This window comes from Phaethon lepturus, unplaced genomic scaffold, assembly GCF_000687285.1.
Source record: "Phaethon lepturus isolate BGI_N335 unplaced genomic scaffold, ASM68728v1 scaffold46480, whole genome shotgun sequence".
NCBI classification, from domain to species: Eukaryota; Metazoa; Chordata; class Aves; order Phaethontiformes; family Phaethontidae; genus Phaethon; species Phaethon lepturus.
Window position 1 is genome coordinate 17,679 of NW_010514955.1, and position 27,696 is coordinate 45,374.

At 34.3% G+C, this 27,696-nt stretch overlaps 1 protein-coding gene across 1 annotated transcript; it reads right to left on the reverse strand.

Moving 5' to 3' along the window:
* C5 (complement component 5) lies at nt 1-27,696 on the reverse strand. Its single transcript, XM_010294451.1, has 41 exons — nt 27,632-27,696; nt 26,381-26,573; nt 25,325-25,487; nt 24,642-24,712; nt 23,933-24,024; nt 21,758-21,840; nt 21,173-21,263; nt 20,774-20,879; nt 19,901-20,027; nt 19,443-19,558; nt 19,013-19,213; nt 18,207-18,410; nt 17,530-17,739; nt 17,200-17,349; nt 16,216-16,345; nt 15,837-15,902; nt 15,050-15,250; nt 14,293-14,383; nt 13,779-13,855; nt 12,977-13,116; nt 12,124-12,345; nt 11,512-11,572; nt 10,821-10,910; nt 10,396-10,608; nt 10,171-10,246; nt 9,145-9,304; nt 8,575-8,670; nt 8,106-8,277; nt 7,032-7,237; nt 6,202-6,354; nt 5,766-5,828; nt 4,868-4,949; nt 4,167-4,218; nt 3,371-3,473; nt 2,588-2,662; nt 2,386-2,491; nt 2,099-2,185; nt 1,635-1,724; nt 1,012-1,095; nt 400-538; nt 1-130 (listed from the first exon to the last, which is right to left on the reverse strand). Exons 1-41 carry the CDS (start codon nt 27,694-27,696, stop codon nt 1-3), a joined length of 5,037 nt encoding a protein of 1,678 aa, XP_010292753.1.

The following is a 27,696-nucleotide window of genomic DNA, read 5'->3' on the forward strand; positions in this document are numbered from 1 at the left end:
TCAACAGCCACTGATGATGAGATCTTCAGCAAAATCTTCCATTGTATTTAAAAACTCCCGACAAAAAGTGCATGCTGTATTTGAAGGCCACCACTCAATCCAAGTGCTGGAGTCCAAAGGGTACTGGAATCTAAGATGACAACAGAAAATGATCATTTGCTGCTAAGATTTGGGGAGGAAAATGTCAAACAGAAAAAAATTACATTATGAAATTGCTTGTGTTCATAATCCTGTTTTAAATATACACATCTGAAAACACATTGTGTAACTATTGGTAAAACTAATACTTCCAAAATTAAATCAGTTATATATTACATAAGAAATATTACATACAAGCACTTGCCACTTCACAGCACACTAAGATTAAATCTCTGCACATTCTGATGATAAATTACTTACTTGAAATTGTAACCAATGCTTATCTTTAAGGCTTCTTTTCCCATGATCAGATACTGCTCTCCTGGGCTCAATTCAACATCTGTACAGGTCTTCTTTTTAACAAAGGTTATTTCATTATTTTTTTGAGCAAAAGTCTGTCCTGAAGTAGAAAGTCAAGAATGTCACAAAGCGAGTTTCCCGTAACTCATATATTAGCCAGAAAAACACCAAAATGTTCTACAGTACAGCACAGCCAAGGGATCTATTTGTCACTAGTTATATAACAGGAAAATCTGATGATAGAAAACATGTTTCTTGTAAAATATTGTAAAAATTAAAAGTGAATGGTAAATAAGCCTCATGCACATTAAATAATTTTATATTATGGTAATTACAAGGATATATTGGGTGCTTAAACTCAGAGGAAAAATGAGTGAATATCAGCTTCAGTTCCGCAGGACCTACGAGCAGCTACCTCTCCCAAAGGTGAGACAGTGAGTGCCCAAGAACATTCTAAAGTCCTTTCTCCCAGAAGCAGAAACATGTTCAACCTACAAAAATCTGAGAAAAGTTAAGGCATGGCAGTTTTTATTCTAAATAAATTGTTAAATGGATTAAGAACATGACACTCACCTCTTTTATAGAGATCCAGAAGAGCTGCAGAATACTTTACAAAATAACCTTCTTCACTGCGAGATAAGATGTTCACTTTATAAACTGCAGAACAACACAAAACAACCTTTTTGTTATTCTTTGTTCCTGCAATGCATCCGAAATATCTTACAGATACTCAGATGGAGAATATAATGCTCCTTTACAATACTAATTTCTGTGAAAATGACGGCTATAGCTATATATGGTAGGGCTAAGAAATATTAACAAGTTCTACCCACGCTCTAATCTGATGGAAGCTCTACCCATGCTCTCATCTAATCCCCCAATAACTTCCTCTGACCCCAAAGCCAACTAATCATGTTGTAATGGTACCAAGCAAGGGAAACACAGTGCTTATTAGCAGAACTCATCAGATCAGGCTCACTGATGCACTAACTCTGGTTACGTGACTTTTATTCAGCAGAGGGTACAGGCAGCACTTAATTGTCTCTGCTCCAATATGTCACCTTTATATACTGTATGCCACTGTCAAGCCTACTGAATTTTAATTACTAAAGATCTAATTGGAACAAAATGTTTTGCAGCAGTAGTAAACAATTTAACAGACCATATGAAATAGGTAATGACAATTCAAATATTACCATATGCAATATCATCCTGGCATGCAGCTGCTCTCCTGGTATCAGCAGTTATTGACTGATCTAGTCTCTCTTGTACTTTACTACATTCAGCTACATTGAGAAAGAAAAAAGACAGTGTTAAAACAATGTCATCATGTGTCCTCAAATAAAACAACATGAACCTCTACCTCTTTGGGATAATCTACTGTAACTGAGAAACACCATAGTTATGGGATTGCATGCTGGAACAATGAGTATTTAAAACACAAAATAACACCCTCAATCACTTGAGCTTAATCCAGTCAGACATTCATGATCATACTGCACACATTGCTTTTTTAAATTATTTTTAAATTTAAAATTTGGAGAGGACAACAGCTGTGTTATGAGGATTTTTTTCCTTGCATTTAGTGTGGTTTTGTCCAAAGCACTACACTGCATTTTCCCACCAAGTGAAACAGGAAAACAGCTTAAAAAAAGTTTACCTTCCATGCATTTGCATTCATCTCCTTCACACAATCTCACAAGCTTTTCATTTCCATAGGGACTATAAAACATAGTGCACCTTTTATCTAGAAGAGTCAGAAAGAAATAATAAATACATACAGAAAATTAAAGTCCAAGAAGTGAGCACTGAAACTTTGTGAGTCAAAAGTTACGTAAGCTTAAAATAACAAGGATTAAAAAGCTGTTGAAGAAGGAAAAATGTAGTCTTTAAGGAGGAAGAAATAGTTAAAAGACAAATGTGAATTTGAAGACATGGAACACATACCTGGTGCATGATATTCATATACAGTGAATGTGGCAGGATTTAGCATTCCAACCCGGAAAAGCTCACTTATTCGGAACTCAACACACAGAAAATTATTAGCTGGCACCTATTTGAAAGGCACATGAATTAAGGCGCTCTAAAGGAAACAAAATTATTCCAAAGAGTTAAAGTAGTGCTTACAGTTATGAAAAAGGTAACATACAGAGTCTATCTGCAGAATAACATGACCATCTTTTATCTCATAATCTGCTATCAACTGATCAACTCCACTTGCAAGCTGTAGGGGAGAAAAACAGAAAAATCTTTTATACAAGTTAAACATTTTTGGATGATCTTGAAGGTTTTGTAATCCATAGCTTTAACATAATTCTGAGATGCAAAAAACCCTTACTTTAGGGTTGCCTCTTTTACGGAAATTATCCTTTTACTCATTACATGAAGATAATAAAGAATAAAAGAGCTAATTATCCTTAAAATAATACCTGAGTCCATGTAGAGTATCCTATTTAAATCCTATAAGTGAAACTCTAATTGCCTTTAACTAAAACTCACATGCTTGTCAATAGGAGCTGGATGAACACAAGTACTACAGTTAAGATTCAGTTCCCAAACTTTAGCTGACTTACAGTTAGGTGTGTACACTAACAGTGTTCCCTTTACAGCTAGCAGATACAGCATCTCCAGAGGTTGATTCATACTACCCTAACACAGACGACAACCACTCTATCCACTCTTGTCTTTACACTAACAACAGAGGGAGCCTAGATGTCAAACTTTAACTAGATGTCTAGCTTCTGACTCTATAAAAAAATCCATAACTTAGACTGAAGTAGATTATTCTCACTAGTATTAGAAGTGTTTAGAAGCAATGAGGATACAAGGATATGTCTGCACTACGACTCTAACAGAAAAAGATGAAGAACAGTAAATATTATAGTTCTGTCAAAAAAACTTCAGTAAAAGAAAAAAGTTCTCTAATACTTACAGTAGATAAGTCTTCTGTATTTGCTTCCAATCCACTAACCAAACCTATGTCCATCACAGCATGAGCAGACCCCGACTGTGGCTCTCTCACACCAGGCCTGTACCTAAAATAGATTAATATTAGTTAAACATAACTGAAATTAGAAAGAAAACTTCAAATGTGATCCCAGAAAAACCTAAGGAAAATTCTATCAACATTTAGTTCACGGTAAACCTATAATGAAGCAAAATAGTCCAGATGAATCATCTCAGATGATTCATGCATAAAGAAGCTTTTCTTAATACTTACGTTCCAGAAGAACCAATATATATAAATTAAAGCAAAACTCTCTCCCAAAGACATCATGACCTTTGGCTCTAATTCTGTTTACACAGAGATATATCAAAGTGAAGAAACAGGAAGAAAAGATTAGAAGACCAGGTGCAATTACTAATAAAGAAAAACATTTTAATCTCTTAAAAAAACCACCCCAATTTAACATAAATATGTCAGTTAATTAATATTAAAACAATACCTAAGAAAAACCCAAAGACCAGAAAGACTTTGTAACATTCTTAGATTAACTTCATAATGCGTACATAGACTCACAGTGCATTTGCTTTGCACTACTCCAATTCCTTAACATGACAGCTGGGAATTCCACCTTTGCAAAGGAGGAGTGTTGAATGTTAGGAAATCCAGGACATTTAGAACAAGCATTTGGTTAAATGAAACCTTTAAATGCAAAAAAATGGCTCAATCACTGGGGAAAGAAAAAAACAGCCAACCAAACAAAAACCCCATCAGCTGTACTTACTTTGCGCAAGCCTCTAAGCGCCCAAGTGGCTCACCATCTTCTTTTCTGTACCCTTTTCATAACAAGCAGAGTCAAATAAGTAGTTTTATAACTCTTCAGAAGCACCAATCCAAAATTCTCATAAAGCATTTTCATAATTGAAAGATAATTCTTTAAATTGTTTTGGTGGCTATTTTTATAGGAACTCATTGTTTAGCCACAAACAAGTAACATATACTTCTTTTACAATTCAGGAGAAATGACAGCTTTAATGCTTAATGTACTTTATTGTGTACTTATGTTATTAAAACTACTTCATGGCAAAAGCTTAGAATGTGGTTACACACCCTGTTGTAATTGGACTAGAACTCTCAGTACCTTGTAGAGCTCACCATAACTCCCTCTACCCCCCAACATATTTCTTTCTTCTGGAATTTTGTATTCCTTGCTCCCTGAACTCCAAAAACTCTCCCAGAAATTAGTAAAAATACATCTAATAGAAATACATTAAAAATTAATTCTATTCACAAAAAGGCAATAGTTTCAAGAAGGGCTAAAAAGGTTTCTAGCAATTTCTTTTCCCGTTCTGTGTTTAGAACATGGCAGAATTTATTAGTTTCATTCTTAATAAGAAACACTTTGTTAAATAAAGTAAGGGTTTTTTTCCTCCCTCCCTTGCACTGATCTGAGTAGTAATATTTAAAACTATATTAACCATTTACCATCATCTCTCTTTGGAACAATCTTCAATTCAAAGTTACATGACTCCTCAGAAGTACCGATTGTATTATATACTGTCCTCACCTACACATGTACAAATACATTAGACAAAACAGAAGCAGTGAACAATCCTCAAAACTGGCATAAAACTGTGAAAACTCATAATATGGAGAATATAATATCAGTAAAAACAAGTCTGTACATCATGATTAGTTTTGATGGACACAAAGCAGAGTAAATAAATGATCAGCACAGAAAGAAGTGGGGAATTCTTCAGCAAAACCACACCATCCTTGTTGATCATATTTACAGGACTGAAAATATTACCGAAACAAGTCCTGGTATTTTATGAACATAAATATTAGTATACAACAATATGTACATTTCAGATGTTACTAAATTTGATTATAGAAGAGGCTAGGAAAGATTAGAAGGAAATTTATCATGGCAACAGCTTAGTATTCAGGCACACAAAAATTATTCCTTTAAATATTGCAAGAAAACAGTTTCTCAATGACATTGCTTAATATACTAAGAGTAAACACCAGAATAACAGAGAATAGAGCAATTTCTGAAAACTGATCACTAAGTTGGGTATTCCCTGTTCGGCTGTCTAAGCAGAGGCAATAGCAATTGATAAGCATTAAAACCAAGTTGATCATCTATTTAGATTTACAGAATAGAAAACCTGTGATGAAAAGGAAGAAACTTCACAACTTCTCTCTCATTAGCCGTAAGTCACTTGTACTTAATCTAAAATACAGCCACAATGACATCCATCACTTCATCTAAGGGTAAGGGCAACAAATGGAATAGTTTATGAAAAATTTCAGTTTATTTTTCAATGTTGATATTAACAAACCAGAAAGTCCATTTAAAAAAAATTGTGTGAATGCTTACATTTACTGTAGCTATCCCAGTGCTGCTTCCAGTGCTTACATATATGTCATCATCCAAAGGTATCTAAAGGATTGATATTAAACAAAAAGTTGTAAGTTAATAATAAAAGTATCGCTATTAGCAACAATTCAGGTCAGATGATCTGCTTGTCTTTTCTACATTTTAAATACATATTAAGGCCTGAGGCTACAAACACATTCTATAAAAAAAATCCAACACCTTCATAGGAACAAGCACAGATATTAAATTTAAATGAATATTCAAATGCATTAAATTTAGCAGATTAACAAAGTCCCTAAACATTTGCTATACCAATTTACTACCAGTTTATTAAAAGAAAAAGCTACTTCAGTAGCAATTTCAAAGTTAAAATAATTATTTAGTGAGTTGATAAGGATTCTGCTTTCACTTTTCAAAAGCAATACTATTCACTCACTGTCATAGTTCTTCCCACGAAATTATCTTCTGTCAGTTTAAATAGCTGAAGGTCTCCATAGTTTTTGTATGCTACCTTAACATTCATGTCCAAATTAAGCCGTTTGACAAGAAGGGAATATTCAGTCAAGGCCTCAAGGGCATTAATTGTGTCCTGCCAGAAATAAATTATAAAGAATATTCCAGAAATTAAAAAGTGAAAATGTGTTATAAAGGAATTTATTTTCTGCCACTTAAACATGATTACAAATGATGGTAACAATTACTAGCTAAACAGCCTAGAGGTGTCTCAGCAGTACACTTAACATGGTAGTAATATATTTAACACTATACTTAGACATATTTATGTAATTTAAAGAAAAGTATGCAAGTACTAAAAAGGAAGCAAGCAAATAGCAATAAATTAACACAGCACTCCTCGGTTTCTTCATAGATTTTTAATAATTTTGAAAAAAGGGAGGTTGCAATTTGGCAACTTTCACTTGACTTTTAATCTATTTATGCATACTAAACAAGAATGAACGTCATGTCATGAAATTAAATATATTCTGTTTTATAAAAGCAGTTGGGAAAACAGTTTTGCTCCTATGATTCTTTTAATTCAGCAGATCTGAAGTCAGTGGAATCAGCTTGCAAATTCCTATTTATAGTAGACTTCATGAAAGGAAGTTGTATTTCCAAGAGACAATATCATGGCAACAGAGTAATTTGATACTAATTCTATACACAGGACACCAGAGTTGTCAATGTCGTCTTCTAATGATACTACTCTCTTAAGACGTCTCTGATTTTGGTACATGAAGAATGATAACAAAATATTTAAAAGCTCACCTGAGTTGAATAAAATCCTCCACCATATCTTTGTTCTTCAGACAACCATTTGATGATTGGATTAGCATAGTTTTTGTCTCCTCTTAGCAAAGTAGTAAGCAAGGCATATGCTGTAGTTTCAACCATTTGTGCAGTAGCAGAGCTGGGAGTGTGTTGGTCTAGTGTTTTGAAAGTGTGTTTCCAAAAACGATAAATAGGAGGGTCACCTGCAAAAGTATAGAAGGAAGATTTCAGACTCAAATGTAGCAATAGCTCTCTCCAGACTACACAAGGTGGCCTATTGCCTACTCAGGTCAAGGAGAAGAGGAGGAACTCACTCTGCATTTAACAGAGGATGAAGATATACTCCTCTTACACTACTGAGCCTGACATTTATACTAGAAACTGATGATAAAAGCAGCCTGATGTAAAGCATCTGGTGCATGTCTGAATAGTGCTGGTCCTGAACAGTGATAGAGAGGCCAAACAAATAGAATACAGGTTTTAATTATTTTTTTTAAAGCCACTTTCAACAGACAAGACAAAGCTTTTCTATTCCAGTAGCAACTGTTACTTGGCAGAGAACAGCGAGTCCCTTGCCTGTGACAAAATACACTAAAAAGCAACAGCATTCACAAGAGACTACAAAGTCCCGCATCAACCAGTGAGAAATTAAGAAGAAAACCCAACAAAACAAAAGTGAGGGCAGTGGCAGATACTGTGAAAAATTCTACTCTGAGCCAAGGAAGAGAGTGGACACATCATAAGGATGAGGAGGCAGACAAATGTAATCCACTATGGACACCTGCATAAAAGGAAAGCCTACGTATAGGATAAGTGTGATACCATGGGCAATGACATATGCCTCACTGACTTGCATACTGCTAATGAAATTGCACTGTTGAAAAGCTGAAAGCAGGATTCAATCTAGCAAAAATACTAGGCCACACAAGACTAAAATTAATTTATGCCAAGGCAAGCATCACTGAAATTCTCTCTCCAAGTAGTGCCATCACATTAGAGAATTTAAAAATACTAAAAGAACATCCTACCTGATAGCCAACTACAGTACAGACTCAGAGAATTTAATAATACCTATGACAGATGCTTCCTTCTTCAGTGCAGAGAATGCCGATCGTGCAGAGTGATGGTTCAAATCCACAAGAGCTAAAGCATATGAAGTTATTGCCATAGTAAAGGGGCTTTGAGCAGACTGCACATTTTTCATCAAATAATCTGCTGCTTTATTTTTAGCATCATGGATTTTCTGGAAGGATGAACAGGCTACAGCTTACATCTATTAGACTTATTTTTAAAGAAACACATCTATCAAGACAATATAGGTATATATATTATAAGATACATTGTAGAAGATACTAAAGTGATCCAGAATTTAATTATGGTTCTTCTACTGATTTCAAAAGACAACGACTTACACAGCAAATACATCTTAATGTCTGAAATTGAAAAAAGCCTCTTGATTTCTTTGAACAAATGTTAAAGAAAATGGAAGAAATCAGAATCCCGGAACACGACTGCTGGCAGAAATAAAAATATCATTTACCTGAGTAGGACATATTTTAACTGACTTTTCAATTCCAATAACAGAAAACGCTGTGAGATACAAAGATTTTTCTTTAGCTTCTCTAGGTAATGTACCCTACAAAATAAAATATGTAAATATAAATACATAGAAACAACAGTTAATTTAAATAAATATAACTTTTTGCAGTTTGGGTGAGGAAACAAATAGAAATTCCTGTAAGAAACATCAGTTTGGTTTAACCTGAAAATACGTTGACTCTTTTGAAGGTAATAGCTTATTTGTAAAAATGAGACAAAATTATATCAAGTTATTGGCAAGCCAGGACTATTATACTGTAAAATCAACCTATAAAAATTTTTTCTAAATATTAAGAAGTGGCAAGCCGCTGCTTTTAGTGGGAAAACAGAAAGGTTTGCAAGATTGTGCTGTTCTTTAAATGAATTTATAAAAATGAAAATTTAGCAAAATTGTCTTGAATGGGTGTTCTGGTGCAATCCAGCTTAAAATATCTTGCACTGCTAAAACACATTACCCCCTGGTGACGTCAGCTTTCACTGTATACGCACAGAACATATTTGATTTTCATACCTGTAATTTCACTGGTTGGTAATTTGAAAATTCACTGAATGACCCATCTGGCATTTGACAGTTATCAATCAACCACAGAAGCGAATTACAAACAGAAATTTGATCAAGATTTATATATTGATTGACTTGTCCAAGAATCCTTAAAGCAAAAGCTGTCAACCTGCCAAGGAAATCAAACAGGTCACATTTGTTTTGATTAGCAGATGCTACCACATTGCTAGAAGCTAGACACAAATTTGCACTATTTATGATTTAGGTATGCTACACACTCCCACAGTTAGAAGAAACATTGCAGATGCATTTTGAATTTAACTTAACAAATGGGCAATGATTACTCAATTTTAAACTAGGATCAAATTCCATGTTTCAGGATATGAACTCACTACATCACCAGAAGATTACTGCATCACCAAAAGATGAATTTGCCGTTGTGAGAGGCAAGACAGCAATTATGTATTTTGCCTAATTTGCAATGGCAGATTCTGTTTTCCATAAACAGTCCTACCCCTCCTGTTTGACAGCCTTTAGATATCATATTTGTGTGAGCAAAAGATATGACTATTTTGCCATTGCTCCCATCCCTGTACTTAGCTTTCCTTCTTCAAAGGTGGAGTGCAACCTTTGCCTGAACTTACGATTCTGCAGGGAACAAAGGTCTACACAGTCCTTTTGTAAAATTCCAGGCTCAAAGAAGAGGTTTCAGAAATGAGCAAAACCCTACAAATTATCTCAGGTATGTCTACTCCTAACCATCGGCCCAGCTTGGTTGTAATGATGTGAATTACGGACACAAATAAAAGATTTAGCAAGTGAAAACAAGGAATCAAAAGATATTAATCAAAGTTGTAAGCACCATTTAAATCTATCATCAAGCTCATCTCTCATGCTTACTAGGAAGTATCACCCTTTAAAAATTAGTTTTAATATAAATTATTATTTATGTAATTTATAATATAACTTATTATAAGCAAAGGAGTGAAACAAGCCTTTTCCATCCATTCTAATCAAAAGACCTTTTTAACTCACCATGTGCTAGCTTGCCCATTCTTCCACATGCTATATGAGAAGTCAGGATTTCTGAATGACAAGATGCTTACAATTCCTAAGGAATATATTAGGCAGAAAATACGTTATGAAGAGAGATTTATATTAAAAGTGTATTTGCTCACTCAGATATATTATCTTTCTCACTCAGCAACGTTTATGCACCTTTACAACCCTCAAGCAAGAGAAGAAGCTATATTTTTCTACCTTCTTTCATCTTCCTCCTCATTTGAGTTCTTGAAGTTAAGGTTTCGGGACCCAGTAAATGCCAGTTATGTGACTCTTCCAAGTAGTGAAACACATAAAACACTGGGGCAATGTTCATAAACTCTGCCTCTGCACTGCCCTTTGGCAGATCAGTGAGAATACTAAGACCACTAGGGCTGAGTATTGTGGCGATCACCTCACCCATAAGATGCCCTGTGGAAAGAAAAAAACAAAATTGCTTATAAGCAATCATTCTATATTAAAACTCTACACAAAAAAGGTGATCTGCAAAGCCTTTTCTCAAAAGTAGGAGAACCTAGGAATAAATTCAGAGAGGTTTAAATAAAGGAATAAAAAAATGGAGAAAAAGGACATATATACAGAAAGTACATATGGAATACACTAAAAGTTTCAATTCAATTTACCTTTTACACTGACATTTCTATCAACTTTTGTTTTAGGGACCAGATTTAGTGGTATTTTATATCGAAATTCTTGTCGTCTCTTGATTGAACCTGTAATTGAAAATGTATATATATCATACTGCACAATCTAAATCAATAGACGATTCAGATGTAATAGCCAGATTTAAATGTCACAACTATCTGAGAAGTCAGCAACAAAACCACCTATAATAACACAAAAACTAGAAATATGCCCAAATGCATATGCAAACAATATCAACCTTTGAAAAAGAACAGGTGCAAACACTTTAACTTTTCTTTTGCCTTTTCTGTTAAGAAAAGAATCCAATCTGGACCTAAACTTTGTGGTTTCATATTTGTCTCTGGTTAAATGAGAACATACTCTGTTTTCATTGAGAAAGCACCTGCTAACAGGTTTTCAAGCACACTGAGAAAAGCTTAATATTATATCATAGTAAAAGGTACATATAAATGTTCCTTTAAGAAATTAATCCAATTTCTTTAGAGACTAGATATTTTAAGATGGATTGGTTAGGCAATGAAAGGACAGGAAATCCTTGGAAGGAACATATGAAGAATATTTCAGGAAAGAGAAATGGCAATTTTTTCACATTACAGAAAACTTGATCATAATGAATCAAGAAAATGAAAAAATAAACAAAGTAAAGACATACATGATCGATTTTCTCACCATAAACACCTTGTGGATCCAAAGTGAAACCTGCATGAAGTTCTTTCTTAACGCCTTCTGGCTGAAATCATTAAAAGGAGAAGTAGAAAATGAAAACACTTTTCCTTAATCAAATATATTAGCTGAAACAACAGTTTAAAACCATAGTATTTTTGCCTTCTACATCCTCCTCTGTAGTTGAGTTTTACTGAACTGTTCTATATCTATCCTACATACATTTAAGCTAGTGTCCTACCTTCCAAAATTCTTGAGAAAATTTAACATAAGATTAAAATAAAAGCTTAGGAAAGTACAAAATTACAAAAAAAGTATCTTTCAATGAAGCATGCTTAAGCAGCTGAAAATCCGAACCAACTTAGAATAAAGTATTCTCCTTGCTTACCAAGTTATAATCTATCTATCTATAATCTTTCTGACAATTCTTATGCGCAAGGTTTAAAAATGTGTGTACTTAATACTCAGTCATGCATTTTTCCACTGCATACACTCAGTGAATTCAATGACATCATGTGATATTTTGGATTCTGATAATTTTAAAATAATATATTTTTATTTCTTGTGACTGAATCAATATGAAATTCAAAAACACTACAAACATTTCTTTTTTCTTACCATTACACGTAATGTTTTAACTACAGTTTCACTGTTCCTGGCTGTCAGCAATGTAAAGTTGATAGTGTGAACACCTAATTCCAAAGGAAGTATTCTGAATGTAACCGGTGATGAAGAACCGCCATCTAGATTCTTAAAATTACAGTTGTGGATCCTTGATTCAGTAGTTGGAGAATCTCCAAAAGAACAGATTCCATCTCCAGCTGCTATTTTAACACAGAACTGAAATGTTGAAAGATTTTAAATGTTTCACCTCCATGACAGGTACAACACCAGAGAAATATTAAAGCCACTGAAATACTATAATGAGCATTCTATTACTGCAATACTACTTTTCCATTTACAATGAGCAAGTGTTGCTAACTTTGGAATTACTATTACTTGCACTAGAGACACACTAACAAATGTTCATTAGCAACCCCAGGGAACATCTATACTAGGCTCCATACACATATACCTGCTTCATACACTTATGTTTGCATACTTCACTCAAATTTTTTTCAATAGTATTTTTGTACTTCTGTTTTAATGAATTACCTTAAAAATAGTCCTTTTATATTAAATCCCTAAACAGTGTAATCTGTGAGGTCTGGAGCAGGTAATTAAAAAAATGCCATCACTTTTTGACACTGTGTCTAAATGATTGGAATAGAGAATTGTACTTTAACTTTCATGAGGCAAGAGCACGACAACATTGTAATCAGTGGAATGGCTGGAAATGAAACAATTAGTGATTGGATTTCATTGTTACATAGTTATGTAGAGCATACATAACATTAGCTAAAAGACTAGAGAAATCTGATCTAAGGATTATGTTAATCTTTCCATAGAACTCATTAAGACCACAAATTACCTTAATTGCAGAAGCTTTATGGTTATAAACTGATCCTTTTAACTCAATTTGTTCTCCTCGCACCACAGAATAAGGAACATAAACGCTCAGGAAGATATCTTTTACAACCTGCACTTCCAACGGTGCAGCAACACATATACCTAAGAAAATTAAAAACATAAAAGCAGACTATCTTATCCACCCTTCTGATAATGTAGGTAACTTGTGGTAACTCACAAGTTCAAAAAAGTCTTCACATACTTGCTGCCTTTACTGATGACTTATCATTTTTCGATATGTACTTTGAAATTGTGCAAGGTTTTTAAAAAGTGAACAGGCTCTTGTTTCCTGTTCCAAGTTGCTGTCTCCCACCCTTCACACATATTTGCTGACATACCAGTCCTTTGAGGTTCTTTTCCTTCTTCCCAAAGCGAGAAACAAATTTTCGGTTTGGACTACCATATCTATTGGAAAATTTGTTTCTTCCTGTCCACAAGTCCCTGAGCTATTAATAGCAGGACACTGTAAAGTTGTGCCAGGAAAGAATCACTCACAATCTGTTCTTATATTCCTCTTAGTCATTTGTTATAGGCCACTGTCAAACACAAGCTAGGCTAGACAGACCTTTGTTTTCCTAGCCGCTTACATTCATGATAAGAAATGAAGTAATTTCCTTTCCCTAAAATATATATTTTGATGTTTTCCTGTTTATCAACCAGAACGTTTTAGAACGTGTGTCAACTGCAATGAGGGATTCTGCAAAATCCAAATGGAAAAGCTCCCTAATTCTTTTGCTACAATCCAGTTAGGTTGCAGTACCTACCTTTATCAGAAATGCCAACACCTTGTACTTCCCAGGTAGTCAGCGAATCAGGCAAGGTGACAGACAGAGTCTTTGACCTGTGTTTAGAAGTGTTAGTACATTTAAATATTATTGATAACCATCTGCTAACACCAACAGCTAATCAACACAAAGACAGTACGTGCCCAGAGCAACTCTGGTATCTAGGACTTAGGTAAGACAAGATATAAGAGCATATTTGGAAAACAGGACTTCTGGATTTTTGTTTGAGTAAATTTGGTTTTAGCCATCTTTACAGAAGCTGGTGTTTAACAAAGTCAAACATGAAAGAAAAAGTGACTCAACAATCTGGGTACAGACAGCATACCCTGCACGGAGGGAAACATGGTATGAATAGCTTTTTGTGTAAGACTGCATTTTAGCATGCATCTTGGGTACAATTAAGGCTACCCAGCTTACCTCAATTTTAGCATTTACTTTCTATAAAACTGATGACTAAGTCAAATGTTGGTAACTGATTTGAGAAAAGTAGCACCTTGGAGAAACTTGGTGAACTTCCCATAACCAGCTTTCAGGGAAGTAGCTACGAACTTCCGCCTCATCCAGTTCCAAGATAGCCTCAAAATCTGAAGAACATAAATAAAGCAAGTCAAAAAACCAACCAAACCACCTGCCAACAGCCTTCCACCAAAGGCTTCAAAATATTTTTCCTTATATTTTTCCTTGTTTTTGTGTGTGATACTGTATTCCATTTACTTGCCTCAGGTTAGTCCTGAAAAAAGAAGAAAAGGTACCTGAATACCCTCAATCAAAAGCCTCTGTTAATCCCACCTCATCTATTTACACATGTGAATGCCTGTCCAATATCCAGACCGATTAACTTGTTAACAACAATTACAGGGAGAGAATGGGAGACAAGAAAATTTCACATTCCCACCAATCTTTCCTGAGATGTTACACATCGGTTGTTTTGGGCCTGGGCAAAGGACTCAAATTTAGCATTCAAGTTTAGCATTGCCTTTACGGGCAATGACTCTCTCTTATTGCAGTTCTGCTTGTTCTAAATATGGGTGAGTAGAATATAGCTCTTAATAGAAGAACTGCTCTCCTACCCCTTTTTAGGGGTATACACCCAAGGTCTTTGGAGACTGGTAAAATTCCCTCTGGAATAATCTGACAGATAATAGGGAGGGGTTAATAGATTAACAAAGCTATCATGTCTGTATTTATCCATATTCTGCTGGAAGCATTTCACCACACGTCCACAGGAGTGTTAAAGCTCTTGTACTTACGCATTCTTGCCAATATGAGAAGCTTATTAGGCTCTTCTTCCCGCAGTCTGTTTGCAAATTCACAGCAATCTCTAAATGCAGAAATGCATTTTTCATTACTCCGAATTCGTTGTGCTCTATCGCTGCAAGTCTCAGTCACTGGATATGCTCTTACTCCAGCCATGCAGCATTTTCGAATTTCTGGATGTACGTATTTGGATGCTGAAAAAATAATAAAATAATTCCCTTCCTTGAGATGAAGTTTTTATTTTCAAAATGCATCTTAACTCGTTATACTGAATATATTTTTAAACCTTGCAGAATTTCAGTGAAGGTACAGATTTGAGGATGAACACAAACTTGTCATTATGCAAAAGCTAGTGACGCACACTTTATCATGACTATTCTGAATTAGAAATATAAATTAGGTAAGAGGAGTTTCATTACATTTTAAGATTTAACAGTCAAAGGTTCTTCTGACAGGCTTGGTCCCTGGTAGGTGGTCACTGGGAAAGACTGCCATATGGTAGTACTGTGAGTTTTCAGGCTATGTCTCTTCAGAAAAAGAAAAGATCTTAAACATATGCTGTGTTTTCAATGGGTACTTAAATCTTGCCAACTTCAAATTCAGCATATGGCTAAGAGGCTTCATAAACGGGGTCCTCTCTAAAGTCAGCTTCCATATTTGTCAGTCTCTCTCCACTTTTAATAACAATAATTAAAAGTAGGAAGCAAACACTCAGATTCTTGATTTCTAATGGATGTGATTTTTTTCATAATTATATACTTTAAGAGATTTTTTTAACACCTTCTTTGAGTATCTTCTCCTTGAAGTCAGACCGTTTGGTTCTTAAAACTTCATTGCAAGTTTCACCTGTTCAAAAAAAATAGAAGTACAAAAGACATGACTTTTTTTGTAAAAGCATAGCCTACTTAAAAATAATTCCATAAAATAACATTCAGAATTTGGGAGACTTTTTCTGTTTACTATTTTAATTATATAGAAGTATTTTTATTTCAGTTACAATAACTGATCCACAAGTGATAACGTTTTCCTCCCTCAAAAATCATATAGTATATGCATTACCTATTAATTTAATGAAGTTCCAACATAATAACTGAGAGTCACAATAGACTATTTCAGAAAAGAAAACCCACATTTTCATGCTTAAAACAAAGGAATATACCTGCTTCATTTGAATCATCAGCATTTGCATTAGTTAAAAATGTAAGCCCAGCCATTCGGAATACATCAATGTTGTTGCGTCCTCCTCCAGCACCACACCCTAGGTCACTCTTTTCCAAATGTAGCATTATCTGAGGAAAAACCACATCAGCAACTAACTAAAATGTGGAATATCATATGATGAATGAGAAAGCTACACTTGCAGAAAGGCCACTTTAGTCTGGAAGATGTCCTCACAACACACTGAAGAACACCGTTTAGTGGTATTTGAGCTAATTCGAGCACCAGCACCAATGCAACCACTTTCCTCTAGTCCACATCAGGGTCATACAGGCGATTCAAGACGGAATGCTTCACTAACTGTGTTTGTAACAGTTCTGATACTCAGACTATCTCGTTTAAAACTGATTCAACAGAGCTATAAAACAGATTCAAATGATTCAAGGTTGGTGCAAAAGTAGCCTCCTATTCTTCTCCTATGTATTTGGTATCTGACTGTTCTGAAAGTATTAAAACACTACCATGTTTTATCATAGGTATGGAATTCTTGCAGTGGCAGAGGATATGTAGGTTTTACTTACATACACATGTATCAAATTCTACAAGGACTGAAAACCTCTGTAACCCACCGAACGCAATAGCATTTGCCATACCATTCTACCAGCGTGCCTTAAAAATATGACCTGCAAAGATTATAGGGAAGAACTAAGAAGGAGAATGCAGTCTCCATGCCCCTCTGATCAAGCAGCTCTCTAACACTGCAACCTATCTTTGGCCAAGTCTGAAGGGTTCTAATGAAATAGTTCAGATCTGCCTTTAAAAGCAAAAACTTGAACTGTCAAATTTAAACCAGCAACTTTTATTCTAGATTTAATTGCTCTTCTGCCTATTTTCAGGCTTACTAAATGCATGGCATGTAATACCTATCTGATTATGAACATGAAACAAATAGCAACTTGTTTTTCTTTTGTGGCTACTACTTAACTTTTTCCATTGCTCTCTTTCCTCCTCCTGTGACTCCATATACTGCCTTGTCAATAGATGACAAAGCAACAAAGGAATTGAATTGTGTTTTCATGTTAAGTGATACAACTTCTGCTGGATTCAGTATCTCTTTGCTTGATTGCAGCTTAATCTATAAATTGAAAACAAATGTTGGTAATTTTAAAAGCACATTGTTCCAAAAGAAATGCATCTGAAGGCAAACACTTTAATAAATTAAGGGAGTGTTAAAGAACTTGTGTAATTCCAAGTTAAAAACTGACCATAAAATGAATGCATACCCACAAATTTTAGTGCTTATTTTCCTACTCACATCAACACTATTCCCACACTTCTGTTCCACATTCAGCCAAACTGAATCAGCTACTAACTCAGCAGTTTCTTCTCCCATGACTATGTAGTAAACAAGAAGACGTGCTGAAGGAACCATTTCTTGGGTTATCTGAAAAGTTAGATGTTCATATTCCAAATCCTTAATTCTCTTCTGAGTTCCAAAGCTTACAATCTTCCCTTTTGACATGATCTATAACAGAAAAATGATGGAGAATAAAAAAGTCAGATTTTCTATTTTAACATGTTTCTTACACATAGTAATTACTTGCATTTAGATATAATCCAACACACACAAAAATGCATTTAGGGCCAGTGGGTCTAGTTCAAGGGAAGGTAGCGCTCTCCCTCATCCCCTAAAAAGAAGTGCTGTCACTGTGCATCTTGCTCTTCCTCTCTATTTCAACTGCTGACTAGCACTATTTGTTCTTAATCTCAGTCTATGTCAGATGAGAATTCAAAACAATGGAGACAATATTTAATTTAAATGTGAGACAGTTGTTAATTTTTTACTATAAGACTGACAGATCATGTATGGATTTGTTGTCTGAGCCGCATATACTCTACTCTGAGGATAGTTCTTGATTGTTGAGGTTTTTTGTCTAGGACCATATATTAAATCACAATTCAGTATTTTATGTGGAAACGTCTGTTACTTACCAAATAGCTGTAGTGATGTATTTTATGAATATACAGACTATGAGGGTATACATTAATATTTATGATATCCCCTACTTGTAGTATTTTGTGGTTTGAAGCCCAGTCAATATAGAGATAACTCTGACTTAATGATGAATAAGCTTTTGCTTCATAGGTTTTACTTGCTTGGTTTTCATCTAGAAGATGTGGATCTGCAGTTCTTACCTGAAAAAATAATAAAAATGTTTGAAATTTGTTTTAGTAAAGGAGGACACAAAAACTGTGCGTCCTGACTTCTGAATAGTTAAGTACAGGATTTTACTTAACAAAAAAACTAATTACAATATTAAAAGCATTCTGTGATATATTATTCAGAGGGATTAAGAAAATGAAAGCAAACTCAAGACTTTCATGTTTTCTTTAATAGCAAGATCTATGAATATCAAGTAGACTATAAAATGGTAGTGTAGAAGCACATACATAAATAAAGAGAACAGAAAAGGTTAATGATATGCCTCCCTACATAGGGAGGGAAGCACTCTGATTTGTTTTCACATGATTCATTTAGATTTTTTATTTAATAATTATTAGGAACTAAATATATGACAAATTAGGATATTTTGTTTCAGAACAATCTAATACAGAATTTAATAGAGAAGTATTGTTTTAGTACAGCACTTACATTTCATAACTGATTATTCATAAGAGTCTCTAAATTTATAAACAATTAACTTTTGAGTGTAAAACCTTCCCACCAGTGTTGTACATTCACAAAAGTACAGAATTAAATCCTCGAAGAAATAAATAAAAGGAATGATTCAACTCACTTGAAACTCCAATATTTTGCTATCAGATGGGATATTAGCAACAAACAAAGCAGTTCCATCATTCATGCTTGTTTTTCTTCTCCCAGATTCTGAACCCTCTGATATCAACTCAGTCTCATCCATTTGCTCACTAAATGATTTTGCAGTGACAGTTATAGGGACATTTCCAACAAAGTCATCTACTGTGTCTTTCACCTGCACCTGTTCATCAGAATAGATAACATTTCTTATATGAATGGTGACATTTTTCAAGGAGAAAACTTTCAAGCTGCTAAGCTTCTTCTACAACATCATGTGAAAAAAATGCAAATGGACAATGGAAATTAAAAGCATGTTAAGACCTACAGTAATATATACAAAAAAAGAGTAACGCTTCTGCATTACAGGTCTTATGTTGTAATGTGCAACAACACTGCTTATGTTCACTAACCTTAATGAAGAATGGCAGTCCAGGCTTCACAAAGAGAGGAGTAGCAATCAAAGTCAATTTGTAAGGAGATACAGAAAATCTGACACCAGCAAATTCTGCTTCACCACTGAGGCCACCTAACAAAATATTACGCCCTTTTTAATAATCACATCCTACAGTCTGTATTTTCTCCACTTTCCTTCAAAGGGCACCACAATTTGTCTGTAATAGTAAAGACCTTGTATCTAAAGAGTCAATCCCTACCACTGCTGTGAAAATAAATAACAAAAGTAATTTAATCCCTAAACGTTTTTACAGTGATAGATGGGCTGTTCTTCCTTGTAAGTTTTTCAAAGAAGGATTTCTGAATACTAAAGAAAGTCTGTTACTAGGAAAGTTATCTGTATAAATTTTTTTTAGTTCTGTTTACATTTGCAGATGTTAAAAAAAAAAAAAAAAAAAATTAAAAAGCAACTTACCTGTAGACTCCAACACTGATGCCACAATATATAAATATGACCCATCCAATTCTTCTAGACTTTGAAACCCTATAAAACTCACTGCTTTCTTACTGTTAAAATTGATCTCAGCAACTCCATTTTCAATCTGGAAATGAAATATAAACCATTACTTAATAGTCAATAATTTAGAAATAATATACAGATATACTATACAGAAATTATAACTTCAATGTGTTTCTGCTCATTGTTTATTTTCAGAGGAAATCAAAGGTGGAGATGTTTTAATGAATAATTCTTTATTCCCTGAAATTATTGATAATTAATCAACCAATGGCACATACTGCAAAGTCTGCCTGCAGGCCCAACAAAAGATAGCAATAACACAGAGATATCTTCACTAAATGAGGAAAGAGAATGCCTTTTACTTGTTCCTCACTGACTAAATCAAAAAGGCCAGATTAAATGAAGGAGGGATAACTGGTGAAGAACAGACTCCCCATAATACATCAATATAATTTTGATCTCTTTGTCTCCCATCACAATTTGGTATTACTACATCAATCCTGCAGTTAATTTCTTTTGTTTATTCTGTAAGAGATAGCATAAAAGTTACTTCATAGAAATTTCAACCACGCAGTTTGCTCAAGTGATTAATTGAACCAGACAAATTACATTCTCAGATGCTGCTTCTGAGTTCCAATTTAAAGAGTTCTAATTTCTAAGACCCTGATGATAGGATTACATAGAAAAAGTTGACACTGAATAGCTGTTGATGCAAACTAGGAACTGGAACCCATTCTCATCAAATTTAATGGGAAAACTTTAGTGGAATTGGACCAGTCCTGAACAAAGCATATGAAATCTACACAAACTAGGCTTGTTTCTTCTTACCCTAGTTACATGCATTGCACGAGGCATCATTCTTTTTCCAGTTTCTTCAATTATTCCAAACCGAAGAAAAACATCAGCACTTGCAAGCCTTTTATTATAAAAATAGCTGAGAACAAAACAACAATATAAATGCTTTTAAGATTACTTTTATAGCTGCAACAAAGCATTTGTTTTTGAAGAGGAGTAATTTCCTAGGCAAACAAATGTCCATGTAGCTTTAAACACTTCTGTTGAAAGTCAAAAAGGGCCACTTAGTTCTCTTACAGAGCAGCAAGGATTGTGACAATAGGGGTTCTTGAGGAAGTAAGAGAGGAAACTTCTGGACATGGGAGACTCATTCTTCAGGTAAAAGAAGAGGAGATACACACATATTTAGAAATCAACGCCAAATTTCCTTACCTAGCTTTCACAACAATCCTGAAGTTCTCAAATTTATCAGAACTAATAAAGTTACTTTCTGGCTCTATGACGATGGAAAAGCTTGGCATTGCTGAAAATTGAGTAGAAAAGAAAGTCACTTAGATGTGGTTTTATACAGTAGGCCACAGGTACTCAGAAAGACACCTCTGTATAGCCATCAAAGAATCACAGTGGTTTCAAGTGATCTGAATTACAACATTACAGCCTGAAATCACAGCTGTCAGCTTGTCAGTGAAGCACAAGTTACAAAGCCCTAAGCTGTCTGCAGTTGCCCTGGCTTCACATTTTGCATCAGTGCAACTATGTCAAGACGACCCAGCATACTAAAGAATAACTCTGTTAAAGGCAAGTTGTATTAATACAGTCTTATACTGATTTGACTGATTAGCTTGAACTGATGTTGCCACTTGGTGTTACACTGTATCCCATTGCTACATATAAACAGGCCAATGTTACACATTGGGCATTTCTGCATTTTCTTCCTCTGTGTTGCACAGCTGTCCTCTATAAATTTCACTGAAAAAATAGAGAAAAACGAAGGTTCACAGTATGGGCACACCTTACCATATTCCTTAACTTCAAATTTGGCAACAGCTGAGGTTATGAAATTCTTCTTATACTTGGCTTCAATCTTCCAAATTCCATACCTATGAAATATCAACAATCAAACATTTTTTAAAGTTGAAAATTAATGTTGAAGACAAAAAATAATATTACTACTTAATATTTCATGTTAATAATTATTTAGAGAGAAAAATTCTGCACCAAGTTTTTGTACATATTCAATGCCTACTTTGAGAAGATTCTGCTTTGAGATTTGAGTAATTATTTTAAACTTAAAGCATTGAAATAAATTGGAAAAGAATATGCCATTATTTATACTATGACTATCATCAGAATTTTTTGTTTTATAGTTACAAGCAGAAAACCATTTTGGAGACTGCACATGTAACCAGGGTCATTAAGACGTTATGCACTACCTTCTTTCACTTGCCAATTGCAACCCCTGAGGTTAGACAAATGCGTGTTTGTGGCTGCAGGTCTGTTTCAATGCAGTCAGGATTAGTTTCTATCACCTACCTGATTTACCATCATTTGGATTATTTTTCTTTGCCACTAGATGCACTCTAAAGGCATTTGCTTAATTTCAAATTGCTTTTACTTAAACCCACAGAGCTTCTATGTGCAGAGCATATCTAAATGTGTATATCTTCTTATCTTACCACTCAAAGAAATTTGTGTCTGGTTTGCTTTAATTTAAATACTACATCTATTTCATCTTTGCCAGTTTTGTAACATAGCTACATTTGCTCAAGGTAAGTGAAAAATGCAGTCTTTTTCCCTAATAATAGAAACATGCACAGAGTGTATGACCAATTATCAATTATTTCATTAAATAAAGGCAAACTCAATATAGTGAGCCTATTTATAAGGTTATAAAGCACAGTAATAAAGAATTCAGAAATTCCACAAAAAAAGCAGTAAGTTTGTTATAAGGAAACATTTAAAGTTCAAGCTGGATCAAGGAATGAATAATCATTTGACATGTACATACTATAAAAAAGGATTAAGCATGTTAGTTAACTTCTTGCACAGACACTCTAAGTTGTAGTTCCAACAGGCAGTATCTTGTACTTAAAAAGAAAAAAAAGAAAGTCTTTCAGCACATCACCATCTTAAATGATGTCAAGCAAACCAGCAAAGCTCTACTAACAAAACTTTGTACTATGGCCAAATCAAGTGGTTCACAGTGATTGGACCTATCGGAAAGGTCATCTTGAACAAAGACCATGGTAATCTACAAGCAATCAGATCTTGACTGAGAATGGGTACATGTATCTACACTGAAAAATGTATTTGTAAGATATATTAGCCAAGAAAATGCACAAAAGAACTCATGCAGACTTCTGTTAGTGTCCTTCTCCCTCTGACTAGAGCACTGAGGCACAACTGTGATTTACATAAATAATTTATAGAAAATCAGTTCCTACAATCCTTCAGCTGTATAGCACCCTGATAAAAATTACGCAAGTCTACTGTTAACAGATACTCAGTTTCAAGGATACAAAATTAATTTTTACTCAGACTGAAATTATTGCTAATTTCCTAATAAAAAGTAAATCAGTCAAAAATCAATTTTTCAAGCACCTGCTAGCATCCATCTGCCAAATCAGCGAATCTTCAGCACCCTCTCAGGACTAAATGGAGAACTGAAGAAATATTTATTTTGTATGCTGCTGTTACTGGAAAAATGCTGTTGATTTGTATGAATATACACATGAAATATGAAGGTTTCCCCTCCTTGAAATCAATACATCTTTGACACTGTTTCTAACTCTACAGTAGAAAGCCTTAGTTTTTATTAATCTTCCTTTTTAATTGAGCATGACAAACCTACCACTAACTGTTCTTTAATTTCAGTTTTATCACCAGTATTTTCACTCACTACATCTCCTCACTTTCTCTCATTAAAATTAGCATATGCTGTCTATTTGAAAACGCCGGGAGTAAGCTTCCCACTTGGCTTCAGGAGACATGTTAGTTTGGAAGTCAACTAAAAAGGAGAATACATGGTCATACGTTCCTTATTTATACCACGGTTACACACTATGTGAAATGTTAGAAATCTCCAAGTTTTAAGTCATGTACACTCTGTGTATCAAGAAAAAGACACTCCAACTGTCTTTAAGAAAAGGCAGTATTATGTTAATAATTCTCAAAAAGGATAAATAAATCTACTTAGGATTAGGAGGAATCTTGAAGTCAGGGAAAGAAACTATTCCAGTAAAGTCGTCTTCTTCTATAATATCCACTTTTACTCCTTCAGGATCCTTTAAATTATAATAGGAAAGAATCGGCAGTTACAGATCATTCTTATCAAAAGGAAAATCTTCATTCAGTGATTTCAGTGGGAGCCTGGCCATAACATATCTTTCTAAGAGTTTTGCCCATTTCACAGCATGAAAATACAAGCATTTTTAGAAACAACTCAGACTGAAATTCTGATAAAACATTTTACTGTGGTTCCAACAATTAAAAGCTGTTATTACACAACGCTTAAAATTGCTAAAAAGTTACTATAACAACGACCCTATTGTTAAAGGCTAAAAAATATAGTAGTTACTGATTATTTTTTATGTCTTAAATGAAATAAACAACAGTATGAAAACCACATGTTAAAATTCCCTCAAAAATCCTTTCCCCAGACATTAAAGATAATTAATTTTTTTTCTTTTTTTCCATTCTACAACAACTTCAGATCTAGGACTTTAAAACCTCTATCCAATTGTGCAAAGTAATTTTTAGATCTTTTAAAAGATGTCTGGCTACCTGGAAACACACCTAACAGTTTTATTAAATATTGATTGTGATACTGATTTACCATCTAACTACATTTATTGTTTTTGTGATCTACAGAATATTAATATTAAATTTAATTACAACTTACCACAAATGTTAGGACAGTTTCTCGGCGAGCTGGCTGCAGCTCTTCATTCAGAGAGTAAACCCTGACTTTCACTGTAAGAATTATTACAATAAATCTCAAAGTCATACCACTATGGAGATTTGAAAAACAAACAAACCAACCAACCTGCCCCAAAACAACCTTTTATCCCTGTTCTTTAAGTTTTTGGTATTTATAGTATGCTCTTGACCTTCTGTCAGTATGGTGTACAAACAGTATTTATTCGTGCTAGCAATAAGGGACCCTGCACCACCAGTCTGTCACATTGAATCATCACAGTATAGTATCTCACAGTGAATCATCACAGTGCAGTATTATTTTTTACCATCACAATCCTAGCATATCACTTTTGCAGGAAAAGAGCTCAATCTACATGAAACCAATGATTCAGTCGTTATTTCTTCACAAGTATTTTTAACATGTTCCCAGAAAAAAATTTCACTCTTTGTGCCACAGATTAATCATTTAGGGTGTAGAGGGCAGGGACTCACAGGATATTGGGAGAAGTTCAAAATACTATTCTGCTCATTAAAAAATTAAATAGCAGCCAATAGCAATACCAAAATATAACCAAGAGCTTAAAGGACATTTAAATCCTAATTCCATGGCAAAGTCAACAGACTTTAAAAATTAAATAACAGTCAAGAGAAATAAGCATTATTTACCTGACTGATCAGGAGTATAAATTGGTTTGTCTGTATGAATAAAAAGAAACCCATTCTCATAGGAAACAGGAATTTTTTTTAATCTTGTAAAATGTGGAGAAACAGCTTCCAAATATACATACTGGACTGAATTCTCTGTTCTTGGTAAATCTGTTGGTTGAAGCTGAGGGAGATGAAATAAAGATTTGTGAAGAATATTAAAATATTTTTCAAGGATTTTTTTCTGCAGTATTTTTTGTTGAGAAGAGTCTCTAGATGGCAATTAGTATCCTGTTGTTTATTATTATTAAATAAAAACATCCACAAGGACTTATTCTTGCTTACGTCATAGATGATGGTCTGCAGTACTAAGCTACAAATAGATATTTTGAAATCTGCATTTTATTTATGTCCAGAACTAAAATAGCCCAGTTATGAGAGTACAAATTATCAGACTTCCATTTATACACATGATGACTTTTGGCCACACCAAAGTCGCTGTTGTGGTTGGTAGTCTGGTGAAATAACTATTTTGTCTGAAAAGGAAAACTGGGCGAGAAGCATCTGCTGGAAGGCATCACCCCAGGTAAAATGTTCTTGGTCATCAGCTTTCAGTGCAAAAAATTATTTAGCTTCCTGCACTCTTTGCTTCAAGCAAAGTAGTTAAATTAAGTTTCATGATGAGATCTGGGCCTGCTTGGAGCTTGTCACTGACAAACAAAGACCAAGTCTTGAACCTCAGTTTAGTTACCATTTTGGCTTACTATCTTGTCCATATTCAACACTTCTCCATTCTCTCCCTTTTTATTTTTTCAAGCTATGTGACTGTGATGATGTTTCTAAAATAGCTTGATTTTATGTTTAACTTTGGTGTCATTCCTTTACACTAATTTTATCCAATGTAATTTCAATTTCAGACAAACTAAAATGAAATAAACGACATGTGGCAAATTGAGAAATCAGGGCACTAGGCTTCCCTTCCTAGTTTAAACAGCTGAAAACTTACTGTAATCTTTTTTAACACTTGTAACTAAACATAACAATAAAAACACTGCGAGCAAAGTCTGAATTCCTTACTGTTAGAGTTACAGCATCTTGGAACTTGTTGGCTGAAGTTAAAGAAGTACGGCCAGAAGAATAAACAGCAAGCTTATCTGGAAAGCTTCTTATGGCAATAGTGACTGGAAATTCCTTCTCATAACCAAAAGCTTGAACTACAACTTTCTCAGATGCCCCAACTCTGAACATCTTTGGTGCTGTAAGGACATATCTGTATATGAAATATAAAACAATAAAAGGGTAATGGAACTCTATTTCTTTCTGATTTCTTACCTCTGTTTGTAATTCACTTACGTACACACCATTACAGCAAACGAGATAATCAGGCTAAGTTATTTTAAGACACTTGTTAAAAACAACAGTAGAGCCCCAGTCAGAATAATTTTTATGAAAACTGTAACATAACATTACCAAATAACAGCATAGGTAATGTTTATGGATTTTATTTTGCAGACACACAAAAGCATGTCTACTAAAACAGACTATTTACATGGAAATAATTATTCCTTTTGCCAAATTATACCCTGAAACACTAATCCTCCAAGTAGTACACCTGTGTAGTTTTCCCACCAGTGAAGTTCTTACTCAAATGAAAGGGGCAACTTACAGTAAAGGCAAATGCGAAAAACTTTTTGCAAGATTACTCTGATTTCTTCAGTGCTTTATAAACTAAAGTATGCAGCATTCCACAAAAGCACAACCCAGGCTTTAGCACATATCTAAAATACATATGAAGTGCCATTCATATCTTTTAGCACATATCTAAAACACATATGAAGTGCCACTGAACAAAACATTTGATATATGTGCATCTTGTTTTTCTGAAATGCCAAAAGTACTTAGATTGGCTGCTTCCTATAGACCATTGTTAACAGAGACAAGAATCAAAAAAACCCCGCTAAGTAAAATTGCAAAATATACATTTAAGTAAGAGGTTTCACCAAACCTGTAGCAAAGTATCTGTCTTCAGGCACTATAGAAAAGCTGAGCAGCAGCTTTATTTCTTAACTTTTTTGCATGTTTATCCTGTGGGATGTAAGGAGATGACTCTACCTCTTTCTTTGGCAGCAAATACAGTAATTCCAGAAGCATCAGTCTTTTTTCTAGCATTAGTCCCACATACACTAGTGAGAATTTTGCTTGTGAAAACACATCAATTTGGATAGTGCCTTCTCTATTGCCTCTACTTAAATTCTGTATCTATTTACCTAAAATAGTGGACAACAATCAAGTATCATTTCCAGTAAATTCTACATCTGCTTTACTTACGTTTTCTCTTGGCTAAAAGTTGTTCCAGAAAACAGCAAAACAAAAAAATATATTAAAATAGTCAT